The sequence below is a fragment of the Maniola hyperantus genome, chromosome 2 (genome assembly GCF_902806685.2).
Source record: "Maniola hyperantus chromosome 2, iAphHyp1.2, whole genome shotgun sequence".
Taxonomy (NCBI): domain Eukaryota; kingdom Metazoa; phylum Arthropoda; class Insecta; order Lepidoptera; family Nymphalidae; genus Maniola; species Maniola hyperantus.
Genome location: NC_048537.1, coordinates 1,557,056 through 1,570,893, shown reverse-complemented (window position 1 = coordinate 1,570,893; position 13,838 = coordinate 1,557,056). Strand labels below are relative to the sequence as shown.

The following is a 13,838-nucleotide window of genomic DNA, read 5'->3' as shown; positions in this document are numbered from 1 at the left end:
TATGTAGCCGGATTACTCGAAGAAGCCTGGACCGATTTTGAAAATTCTTTTTTTGTTCGAAAGGGTATACTTCAAAGTTGGTCCCATTTAAATTTGGTGAAGATCTGATGAACATCTTCGAAGATAGATACTGAAACTCCTCAACGGATAAGAGTAAATTGCTCGCGATCAGTGTAATAGCTTAGTAAACAGTAGATTTTTATTAGAACACTTTATAGGTAAGTATTATAATTGTGTGTTATATGTGTAGTGTAAGGTTGTGATAGCCTAGTGTCAGTTAGGCCGTCAGCCTCTTAATCAAAGGTCGAGGGTTCAATCCCGGGCACGCACTTCTAACTTTTCGGAGTTACGTGCGTTTTTAAGTAATTAAATATCATTTGCTTTAACGGTGAAGGAAACATCGTGAGGAAACATGCATGCCTGATATTTCTCTATACCAAGAACCTGGAATACCAACCACAGAGATTTAAGAGCAACCCCCTCGCTACGCTCGGGACTCGGGTGTAATTACTCTAAACTCCCTCGTTACGCTTGGGATTTATCCCGGCGCCCGTGATGTAAGAGATTACATTACCCTCCTGTTGAATAATATGCTATTTTAGTTCAAAACTGATCAACCAACCCGCCGATTGTGTAAGAAAACCTTATTCATCGTTATCGTAATCGTCAACAAATTGTGCCCTTTGATTGGTTGATTCGCTGTTTACATTTTTTCACAGCCAATCAAAGGGCAGAATTTGTTGACGATTACGATAATGATGAAATCTTACACAATTGGGGGGCAGCTTCTTAGCTGAAATAATACTTAGATACCTAGGGTGCCTACTGCTGCATACAAAAATGTAGGTAAGAAATGAATATGTTTTTACCTCCTTTTGGTGTAGGTAGTCGGTAATTAAAGTGTCAATATAAATCTCAATAAGTGCTTGTAAACTGTAAGTTTTAACCAACATATCATTAAACTATTAAGGCCAATGAAATTGAATCAGGCGAAAAGAGCAAGGTGATATTATGTGGCGTCGAATGACGTGAAAAAACCAACCAAAATACCTATATTCCGCGACAGGCCAAGATGGCCATGGCCAGGGGGGGGGGGGGGGGGTATGCCTACATACCCCATTTGTCCTCTCAATTATTCCCACTTGTTCATCACATTGACCTTAATTTTAGGCTTTTAAAATATTTGTAAATAACAATTATTCACCAATATTTTGAAGCCATCAGTCTTCAATCTCCTTTTTTGAAATTTATTAAAAACTAGATGATGCACCAAATAGATGACTGACGCCCACAACTTCGTAACGTGGATTTAGGTTTAACATCCCGTAGGAACTTTTTGATTTTCCGGGATAAAAAGTAGATAAATGTCCGTTTCTGTGATGCAAGCTATCTCTGTACCTACCCGTCAAAATCTTTTAGACGGGTGGGCCGTGAAAAGCCAGCAGATAGATAGACACACTTTCGCATTTATAATAGGAATAGGAGTATGGATAAGATGATACTCACTTGTACCCAGGAAGTATTGACGAATTGCGTCAAGCATTGCGTCCGGAAGTACGCGAGCACAGCCAGGAGGCTCACTAGCGAGTTGAACGCGTAGTACACGGGGAACAGCACGGTCTGCACGCGGCCGAACTCGTGGCGAGGGAGCGAGAAGTATAGCACGATGCCTGTGGAAGAAAGAGATGAATAGATTATAGACTTAGTTACGATTGCGATTATTGGGATAACGAAGTCGCGTCGTCGTAATTTGCAAATATTAATACATAGTAATTGAGAAGCTGGCGACCAAAACGGTATAATTGCACGAAATGAAATTTTACAGGAGCTAAAAACTGAAGAAAGCTTTTGAAACTTTACTGTAATTATATAATTTTGATCGAAATCACGAACTTTGGACGCAATTTCAGTAGAGTTTAGGCCGTTTTGCTTAGAAATTCAGATTTGTATTCAGTGGGCTGAAAACGCACGGATTAAAGAACAAAAAGTCAGAAGTGCAATTACACCGTTTTTCTCGATAGCTCGTCAATAATTCATGATTTAAAAAAAAGACTGAATTTTGAAACTAAAACTTTCTTTAGTTTAAAATGAAAGACATAGATACAAGAATATTATAAGGTTATTATGTATGGTACGATGGTATAAACAATACGCAATTAATAGTAAATAAAAATGAAAAATCAGTCATAATTCTTACAAATATACATTCTACTTTTATTTGACTGTTATAAATAAACAAGATCAGTCTTGACAATGGAGATAATGTTTTTCGAATAATTTAGGTCGAATGCTGATTTGAGGTTAGGTAGGTAGTTATTGCATACTTATTTATTTCTATGCAATTCATTAGGTTATAGGTATTATGGTTGTTAAGGAAACTTTCCTTGCTATATTTACTTAGGAATTGTTGTTTTGATCTTATCTAGATTTTATTACAAATTGTTTTTGTTGTTTTTGTGTGTGTTCTACATTAGAGTGGATATTTATCATAAATATGACGTATATTGTTATTTACGAGCGTAATAAGTACCTGCGTATGTTCAAATAAATAATAATTATTATTTTTAGCATCTTTTGTCTATGATACGCTCATAGATAATAAACTACAATCATTTATTTATTTATAACAGTTGAAATAAATATAGCCACTATTAAAATACCTAGTTAAGTTTTGCAAACATACATTAAAACAACAAAAAAAAACTATATATGTATTTTTATGTAATTCTGTAAGTGTTACCGGGATGTTACTAAGCTTGTTTTGCTGGCAACGTTAATATTTATAATTTAATTAATATCGTGACCTCGTACCACAACGCACCACGGCGGTACATCTATGCCGATAAGGTTGTATCTAGCAACGGCTGAAGCCTCCCGCAGACCAGACCAGTAATAATTTAGAAATTATAAATTCTAAAGCGCCCGCTGGAAATAAAACTTGTGCTGTCCCACTGCGCCAGGGAGGTCGTCGTAATTATTATTGCAAGTGTCAAAAGAAAAAGAACTATCATACAATGCAAACAGAATGGAAAGGCCAGTAGCGCCTAGGTATTTAAGTATTTTTATTTTTTATTTTTTTATTCATTATAGGCAAACGCTTGACCGCAATCACACCTGATGGAAAGTAATGATGCGGCCTAAGATGGGACACGTTTACCTAGAAGATGTCTATTCACTCTAGTTTTGAAGATACCCGGGTTGTAATTGGTAAGAAACATGTATGTATGTTTGCTTTTTTTTTTACTTCATTCACTATAACATACGCAGTTTCTTTCACTTTCACCCTGTCCCCATTACCAAAGGTGAACTGGAAAAGAAAGTTTGTTTTTCTTTTACTTCATTCACTATAACATACGCAGTTTCTTTCACCCTGTCCCCATTGTCAAAGGTCAACTGGAAAAGAACATCTCTAGTTCACCTAGTTCTACTTTGAATATTCTATTTTGAGTATAAAGAGTTTAAAACAAAGGTCATATCAATATTACGTACGGAAGACATTAACCCATCAATTGGAAGTTGAAACACGTCAGAAACAATTTGCAGATCGGGGCTCGCATTGTACCTAGGAAGCGCTTTGTACTTAACTAGATATTCTAAACCTATATTTAGACTACAGGAAAATCTGGCGCATAACTAACTAGTTATTCTTAAGCTAAAACTGTGACGCTACTGTAATTTTACAAATTATCGTTTCCTAGCCAAAATTGCACCATCATGATCAACCCATAGCCGGCCCACTATTAGTAGTGACACAGGTTTTCTCTAAGAATGAGAAGAGTTTAGGCCACTGTTTGCCACGCTAGCCAATTGCGGATTGGCAGGCTTCACACACCTTTGAGAGCATTATGGAGAACTCACAGGCATCCAGGTTTGTATGGAGGTATCAAATCATGTCATTTTAGATTTAGGCACAATGATAACTCGAAAAGATAACCTAGAGTATCCGCACCTTTTCATAGTTGTTAACAGAAAGATCATCTTGAAAATGCAATAAAATAGCCAGGCCACTTAGTACAGCTACTTATCTATATAATTTTTTACGAAATCATAATACTTTTACAGATATTAATAATCTAAATATATAAAAGGAAAAGGTTACTGACTGACTGACTGACTGATCTAGCAACGCACAGCACAAACTACCCCTAAGGGGGTAAAATAGGGGGTTGAAATTTGTAAGTAGTCCACGCGGACAAAGTCGCGGGCATCAATCAGCTACAATAATTGTATAATTACATATAGCACTTACTTAGAACCTTCTTGCTTTCGAAATAAAGTCCAAGTTTCGATCACATAAAAAATAACGATGCTGAATTTTTGAAGTTTTTCAACGTCCGTAATTATTTCTTTGAACTGTTTAAGTTCAATTTGCAAATTACAATGAAGTCTCAATTTAAAACCATTATATTATGTACCTACATGCATAAGGAATGCCTCCATGCAAGGCATAATTAATACAATATGGGTAAGTACATAAATATAATAAATACCTATAGGTACTATAATGTTGTCATTTCCAAAATAATTATACCTACTTTCCTACCTAAATAATCTTAAAATCGACTTGAAATATTTTTTGTATTTTCTCTACCGCGCTGGTATGAATATTTCCCATACAAATGATGAAATGCCCTCTCATCAACTCAACAACATCAACAACTCTCGTCAAATCAACTTAGATAACTCATCAAGTCGTAGTCTTCATATTAACGTTATCTAAACAAAGTCTAAGTTAGAGTCCAAAAGAATTTATTCACTCTAAGGTCAATGTTAGTCAATGATACCAAATAATCTAAGGTCATAACAGGCGGTTAAAGTCCCGTTACGGTTAATATAAAGACTTTACCTCGAAAGAGTCTCAGAAAACGGCTCAGGAATAATAATTACTCTGCAATTTTTTTGTAAAATACCTACTCGTACCTATAGGTATGCAAAATTTTTGTAAAATACCTACTCGTACCTATAGGTATGTATTTTTTTTGTTAAATACGTACTCGTACCTATAGGTATGCAATTTTTTTGTAAAATACGTACTCGTACCTATAGGTATGCAAAATTTTTGTAAAATACCTACTCGTACCTATAGGTATGCAAATTTTTTGTAAAATACCTACTCGTACCTATAGGTATGCAATTTTTTTGTAAAATACCTATTCGTAACTGTAGGTAGGTATGCAAAATTTTAGAAACTTGAATGTCTAGATTTTTTTCAAAGCACTGAGAAGCGCTGTTAGTTTCTCTACTCTCTATACCCACTATTAAATTAATTATTTATCAAACATGCGTATATGGACGTGTGATGTCTCATGTCGGCAAGACAGACAGATCTAGGTTACATCTCCCAGTTAGCACTTCCGTAGCTTTGTATGGAAACATGATTCATTCATAAACGTTTGGCTAGCATTATTATGAATGCTAGCTATTTACCGCCTACGACTATTAACGGTGATCTCTCCTTGACTCGCTCCATACAAATGTATGGAGGTTTGGGTTTCATTTGAATACTGACCAATCGGCTTTGGTTTTCATTTGAATACTAGATTCAGGCGGCGCAAGACCGTGGCGTGTGTAAGTCCCTACAAGAGACCTATGTCCAGCTGTGGACGTCTATCGGTTGATGATGATGATGATGATGATGATGATGACTGACCAATTAAACTCGATGTAGATAATTTTGTTTCTAGAAACGTTCTAGAAACTAATATCTGTGGTTTCTTAGGAAAATTACTAATTTTAAAATTACACGGACTTACAAGTTTTTACTTATGTAAATCCTTGAGGTCATGTACCTGCCTAGTTCTGAAACTGAATATTTTGACGGAAATTTTTGATTTTCCAGCAGAAAAGTCAATCTCCTCAGGTAACTCTGTGCCTTTCATCAAAATCGGTGAAACGGGCAGTGAAAAGCTAGGAGACAGACTTTCTTATTTATAATATTAATATAATGGAATGTGCATACTTGATATAGGTAAATAGGTCTGCCAATCCGCACTTGGCGAGCGTGGTGGACTATGGCCAAACCCCTTCTCTTACTGGGAAGAGAAGGGGTGCTCTGTATGAACCGGTGATGGGTTGATCATGATGATAATGATATAGGTAATCTAAAATCCTAGACGACATAAATAATGTCTTACACCTGACAAGTATATATTCAAGTATTATGGAAAATCATAAGAAAATGCAAATTATGCAAATTTGATAATACCCAATAAACAATTAGGTCGGTCTTATCTACCGCTAGACTGCTTTAATTACTAACCTGATCCATCTAAATATAGAAGCCGTGTATAATTGAGTTATTTACGGACGTAATTGTGCTAACGGAAGCTATGGCCATAAGTTACTTACTTAGGTATTTGCTAAAGCCTGACCATAGATTACACACAACTGGTTTCTTTACCACTATGATAATTAATTTTATGCAAAGTATTGTCGCTAGAGTAAGAAAATTCCACCTTTTCCCCTAAAAGATGGCATTCACTCTAAGTTATCACTTACTAGCTGATATCCTCGACTCCGTAGGCGTCGATGTGGTTTTTAAAAATCCCGTGGGAACTCTTTTATTATCCGGGATAAAAAGTAGCCTATGTCACTCTCCAGGTCTTAAACTGTAACCATGCAAAAAATCACGTTGATCCGTTGCTCCGTTGCGACGTGATTGAAGGACAAACCAACAAACAAACATACTTTCGTATTTATAATATGGTAGTGATAATATGGGTAGTGATGACGTACTTTCTCAAACTTTACTGAAAGTAGTAAAAAAAGTTGTCAAAATCTCAAAGATCCGCTAGGGATTTCTTTAGAAGAGTTTTATCATCAATATTATCAATCATTAGACGTCTACTGCTAGTCATAGGTCTCTTGTAGGGATTTTCACATGCCACGATCTTACGCTGTTCCCTGTGGCTGTTCCCGAGTCCCTGCGAGTCGTTTGACGTCGTCTGTACACCTAGTTCTAATAGGGTTTTCCAACACTACGCTTTCTGGTGCGAGGTCGCCATTCTAGGCACCTTGACACTTGTGGGCGCTGGAACCGCCGCCGGGCGTCTGTCAGGTGACGATCACCAGAAATGCTAGCAATATATGGAATGGTCACTCACCAGAAATCAAGGTCATCCATATCTGTGCCCCGAGGTGAGTGGCCACAGCGCCCACGTAAAGGGCGCGCCAGCCGCGGACATGGGCGCTGGAACCGGCCCGCGTCAACCAGGCAATGATCACCAGCACTGCCAGCGCCACGTGGAACGGTTGAGTCGTTTTAGTCGCAATTCTGTGGAAGAAATGGGCAAAATTAAAATGTTTCTTTCATAGAACAAGAGGACTTTGAGACCTTTGTCTGTGATGTGACGAAATGCTTTTGTTGTCTGGTAATCAGAAATGGTACCTACCTACCTAATTCCGATCATGGCAAGTCCGATATAATAAAATATACACAATATAGTGGGTGTTACCGGTATGTATTGAGGACTTGGGTCCTTACGTGAAGCAATAAGCTAATGTTTAATTGACAAATAGGTTAAGTATCTATCTATATAAATTATCTATTCCATATTATTGAGAAGTATGTTCAGGCCATAGTTTACCAAGCTAGACAAGTGCGGTTTGACAGACACCTTTGGTGCCTTTGAGAACATTATGATGTTTTCTTCACCGTGACCAATAGATACCTACCTCGAATTAGTAAATGGTATACTGGTACCATTGATTGATTCGAGACTTTCATCAATTGTTACTATCGATAAATCACAGTTGCCCCCGAACTGTTCTATGGACAAGCTGCGGGCGTCTTAATTGAAGACAATAAATAATAAACAAAATATATCCTTTCGATTTATTGAGTAGGTACCTAAACTTTTCCCAATCTGATCTAGAATTTTCTGAGAATCATTATTCCTTCTATAATTTATTCAATTGATTCCAACAATACTATGTAGAGATCACCCACAGCGACTTTTTGCATTGATTCACCTTTAACCTTACTATTGATGATTGAGATATATTTGCAAAAAGACAGCGATACTTATAATGACATATCTTAATGTAAATAACGGACACATACCACGATTCATATTTTGATGGTGTCATTTGTCGATATTTCGACAAAATTGCACATCGACGACCATCGATGTACACGACTCGTGCAATTGTGTCGAAATATCGTCAAATAAAACCATCAAATTGATCATGGTATGTGTCCGTTATCTACATTAAAATAGGGTTTTTCATCATTTTCATATATGCGCCTGGTTTTAATGGATGGGATCGTCACAACACAATCATTCAGTGACGTGCGGTGTTTGTGGGAGTCGCACGCCCTCCACACGCGTCCACTGAACAAACGTGTGACGTCAGACCTGCTCTATTGACCAAGTCTACGACGGAGATTCAAGTCAAGACATAGTATTGATTACATTTAAACATCAATGCAACGGTGTCCTCACATATTTGCTGCTAATTTATCGCACCTCGCCAGTCACGAATGTCTAGACGGAGAAAGTACAACGATAAACAGAAAGCGACTATCTACTGCTAAGACTGCTAAGGACTGTAGTCCGCACCACAGAACAAATACCTATCAGTAATGTACTCAATCACTGAAATTCCGTACTCGATCGTTGAATTATTATTAAGGTTTTTTATTTATTTTATTTATTCAGATATAAGTCAGCCCTTGACTGCAATCTCACCTGGTGGTAAGTGATGATGCAGTCTAAGATGGAAGCGGGCTAATCTGGTATGGTAGTTTGTATTTAACCCATACCCCTTAGGTTTCTACACGGCATCGTACCGGAGCTAAGTCGCTTAGCGTTCCGGTAGGGTGGTAACTAGCCACGGCCAAAGCCTCCCACCAGATAATTAAGTAGAATGGATGTTGTAGATCCTGTGATAGAACGCAGACATCATTTAAAGAAAGAAATACCTGATGTCCACGAAAACCATCAATATACTTATAATAGAGTCTAGGTATATATGACGTAAACAGATTGAATCAGTCTTCTGAGATCAGTAAGATTTCAGAGAATCAGTCTCAAGGGTAGGTCACATTTTTGCAACATCTTAAGATATAATGTCCACCCGTCTGTCATGCACATAATTACTTCAAATTCACAAATAACAAGTAAATCAATGGTCTCAACTCAAGGCTAACAAGCACGACGCGCGGCGGCTTATCGAGCTCTCCTTGGCTACGATTTACGAATCGAATAGAATGAAGTTGGTCCCCCATCCATCATTTTGGGCTTGGGTAAACATTGCTTATCCAGCACAATCGACTAATATGTACCGTCGAAGCTCGCGACTATATAGGTCACACGTCCCTCTTTTTGCAAACCGTTGCGATAAAGATAATCTCAATGACAAATTTTGCATTCAGCACCAGTTTTTGACCGAGTGGTCTCAATGGAAAAATATAGTAACACCGATATCGCTTATTAGTGTTATCATCGTGAAATTAGCCGACGTGCCTCCTCGCACGCAGGCGGGGACGATAATGTGGCCTAATCAATGTTGGCTAATTTTGAAAGCCAGTTCTTTGAATTGATGAAACTGTGCGACTTTAAATCGTGTTTTAAATCCTGCAGCTATATCGCTTGCCTTGATTTTAAGTAAGAAACACAGAGCGCAATCCCCAAGTTCGGATTCTGCTGATTCTTCAAATTTTGATAACAATATGGTTTAAAAAGGTTTTTAGAAATTTCCTTGAAGAGTAAACACTTTAATAAAAAATGATCATAAATAGATTCCGAAATTGAATGAAAATTCTAATAAGATTAAGTTGACGAAGGTAGATTTACTATAATGAACAATATTAAGTATTTTTTTTAACATTCAGTAGATATTCTTGCTGGTTCTTCTAGGTAGGAAATTCATTCCGAACCAGTGGTAGATGCATTTGACGGTTCAAAAGTACTTAGTACCGATTTACATATTTATTTGTCCAAATTATATATTCAATTATTATATGCAAATGAAAATACAATAAACAAAAATACCAAACTTATTCTAGAACATAAAAATTACAGATCGAAAATATCATCTAAACCACCGCAACGAGGCAGGGTGCCCAGAACACTGGCAGCGTTACCTCGTTGAATGGCGAGACTAATAATATGCTGAATATGATATTAAATCAAAAGACGTTTCTTGCTACTTTATAAAAGAAAATTTCATTTGGATAGTTAACTTTAAATTAAAAGTTAGGTAAAGTTTATAGGCAAGCATAACATAAAACGTAAAATAAAGTTGAAAATAAATTATTTCAATAATTTATACATTTAAATTAATGTAACGAAAAGACTGTGTTGAGATAGCAACTGACAAGGCTGAAGTACTTCGGACACGAAGGGTTAAATATTTATGGACTAATTAAAATATATCTACCACTTAAGTATTTCTTGATGTTAAATGTTAACGTTAATTATTTATTTGAATAAATTGAGGTTGTATAATAAGCAACGATAGTTAATACATTTGAATAACTTGTATCTGAATAATAAAAAAAACAGAGCTATAGTTAAACATAATGGCGGTGTAAAATATTATGTCGATTTATTAAAAATCCTCTAGATTAGAGATCCGTAGGAGAACTAGAGTAACCGACATAGCTCAACGAAGCGAAGCTGAAGTGGCAATGGGCAGGGCACATAGTTCGTAAAACCGACAGACGTTGGGGTCCCAAGGGGCTGGAATGGCAACCTCGCATCGGAAGACGCAGTGTTGGAAGACCCCCCACTAGGTTGACGGACGACATCAGACGAGTTGCATGGAGCCGGATTCAGGCGGCGCAAGACCGTGGCATGTGGAAGTCCCTACAAGAGACCTATGTCCAGCAGTGGACGTCTATCGGTTGATGATGATGATGATGAAACATAATGGCAGTGTAAAATATGTTGATTTATTAAAAATCCTCTACAAATGAAAGAACAAACACATAAACTAAAGACCACCTCAGAATACAAAGAAAAGTTAATGCAATACAAAATGGTCAAAATAAAAGTAAGCAAAAAACTTTTCTTTGTGCTTCCCGTATAGGGCAAGGTACACAAGAGGTTTTTGCCTCCAGCAATCAAATTGCAAGCTCAAACACTCACGACTTTTTGTCAAAGAAGCCTCAAATAAATTATTCTCATTCTCAACGGCCATTTGTAAAATTCTGTTTTCAATTTTTTTATCTGCATTATGGTCGCCCATTCAGGTTTCAAGTTCAATAACGAATTATAATTCAGTTTCCGCTAACCGAGGCTCGATTTGATTTTACAAAAACTCGCTTATGCCTTAAAAGGGTAAACAAAATGAATAATTCATTACCCACTACGTCAGTTGTTACTTGTTTTATTAGTTTTTATCTACCTTCTTATGCAATCTCATCAATATTTTGGGTCCCAATGCAGCGCGCGTCGTGTGAGACATTTTGATTTGAACCATTACAGATACAATGTTTATTTATTGGTCGATTGAAAACAATACATAACAAATGACAAATATAATTCAACAGCGAGCATTGATGTGCAATCAATTATTTCTTACTAGCCGATGCCCGCGACCTCGTCCGCGTGGTGATCCACTGTTTTACCCCTTTAGGGGTTGAATTTTCAAAAATCCTTTCTTAGCGGATGTCTACGTCATAATAGCTCTCTGCATGCCAAATTTCAGCCCGATCCGTCCAGTAGTTTGAGCTGTGCGTTGATAGATCAGCCAGTCAGTCAGTCAGCTCTCTCTACTCAGTGGTGTTCAGTACTCTGTGGTGAATATTGTTATTCAGTGTCATAGTGAAAATTATTTGTTTTTTAAAATACATTTATGTAGAGCGTAGCGATACCAATAATAATTAATCTATGATACATAATATTATATTTCGTGATTATGCCGAAAATTTTCCTATGCCTATTTGCAATGAGATTCTATTTCATTTCAATTTTAATACCTTATTCTACACTAAATGATGCCCGTGACTTCGTCCGCGTGGATTTAGGTTTTTAAAAATCCCGTGGGAACTCTTTGATTTTCCGGAATAAAAAGTAGATTACGTCCTTCCCCGGGGTGCAAGCTATCTCTGTACCAAATTTCATTAAAATCAGTTGAACGGATGGGCCGTGAAAAGCTAGCAGACAGACAGACACACATTAGCATTTATAATATTAGTACGGAGTATGGATTGTAAACATTGTTCTCAATCAATATTACGTTGGACAGGCTTGCAAGATTATATTTCGAACATAAAATCTATTTCAGTTGTAACGATGATTGGGCAAAGTGCAATCAGGACGAAATACAAAAATACGAGTACCTATGTTATTATAATGTTTTGATAAGAAATGTCAATTTATAAGTGCTTATCTAAATATCTATTCGTGCTAAAAACAATAGAATTAGCATAAAATTAAATATTCAATCCACACGGGCATCATTAAGTATCTAGTCTAGACAAATATAAAAAACCGGCCAAGCGCGAGTCAGACTCGCGCGACTTCCGTTCTACAGTCGTATTTTTTCGACATTTTGCACGATAAGTCAAAAAATATTTTGCATAAAAATAAATAAAAATCCGTTTTAGAATACACAGGTAAAGCCCTTTCATATGATACCCCACTTGGTATAGTTATTTTACTTTGAAAATTAAAAATACTAATTCTCATTTGTTCATTAACACATTTTTTTGGTAATATAACCACAAATTCACTGTTTTCGGATTTTTTCCTTTACTTTTGCTAGGCGACCTACCTACCTACCAAATTTCATGATTCTAGGTTAACGGGAAGTACCCTATAGGTTTTCTTGACAGACACGACGGACAGACAGTCAGATAACAAAGTGATTCTTTCTTCCTTTTGAGGTACAGCACTCTAAAAATAGGTATTTCATTTCATTTATTTAATTTCGATGACATCAATCATTACAGGCTATGTTTGAAATTCAAATGACTCTACATAAGCAACAAGGCGCTGTGATTAGCTAAACTTTCTTCTCTCTCGCAAATTCTAACATTTTCAATGATTGTGGAAGAACCGAAGAATCAGTGCACTTAACTATGTGGCTCGGCCAAGTCCTATACAATAAAATTACATTAGTTTCGGACATTCTTATGGTAAACTAGCATACAGACAGACAGCCAGACACACTTTCGAATTTATATTTATTAGTATGGATTGATAAGCTGTGATAGCCTAGTGGTAAGGACGTCCGCCTTCTAATCGGAGGTCGGGGGTTCGATCCCGGACACGCACCTCTAACTTTTCGGAGTTATGTGCGTTTTAATTAATTAAATATCATTTTTTTATTTTTTATTTATTCACATACAAGTTAGCCCTTGACTGCAATCTCACCTGGTGGTAAGTGATGATGCAGTCTAAGATGATAGCGGGCTAACCTGGAAGGGGTATGGCAGTTTTTAGTAAACCCATACCCCTTTGGTTTCTACACAGCATCGTACCGAAAAGCTAAATCGCTTGGCGGCACGGCTTTGCCGGTAGGGTGGTAACTAGCCACGGCCGAAGCCTCCCACCAGACCAGACCAGAAATTTAGAAATTATAAAATTCCAAACCCCTGCCAAGAATCGAACCCGGGACCTCCCACTAATAAGACCACAGCGCTCACCACTGCGCCAGGGAGGTCGTCATTTGCTTTAACGGTGAAGGAAAATATCGTGAGGAAACAGCTGCATGCCTGAGAGTTCTACACAATGTTCTCAAAGGTGTGTGAAGTTTACCAATCCGCACATGGCCAGCGTGGTAGACTATGGCCAAAAACCCTTCTCACTCTGAGAGGAGACCCGCGCTCTGTAGTGAGCCGGTGATGGGTTGATCATGATGATGAGTATGGGTTGTGATATCAGTAG

At 37.2% G+C, this 13,838-nt stretch overlaps 1 protein-coding gene across 1 annotated transcript in view; it reads right to left on the bottom strand.

Annotated features, from left to right (window-relative positions):
• Window positions 1-13,838, bottom strand: part of LOC117993805 (transmembrane protein 205) — a 39,240-nt gene that overhangs the window by 6,666 nt on the left and 18,736 nt on the right. The window contains exons 2-3 of the mRNA XM_034981672.2: window positions 7,104-7,273; window positions 1,507-1,670 (exon numbers count right to left, since the gene is read on the bottom strand). Coding sequence (XP_034837563.1) covers window positions 1,507-1,670; window positions 7,104-7,273 — 334 coding nt within the window. The remainder of the gene's footprint in view (window positions 1-1,506; window positions 1,671-7,103; window positions 7,274-13,838) is intronic.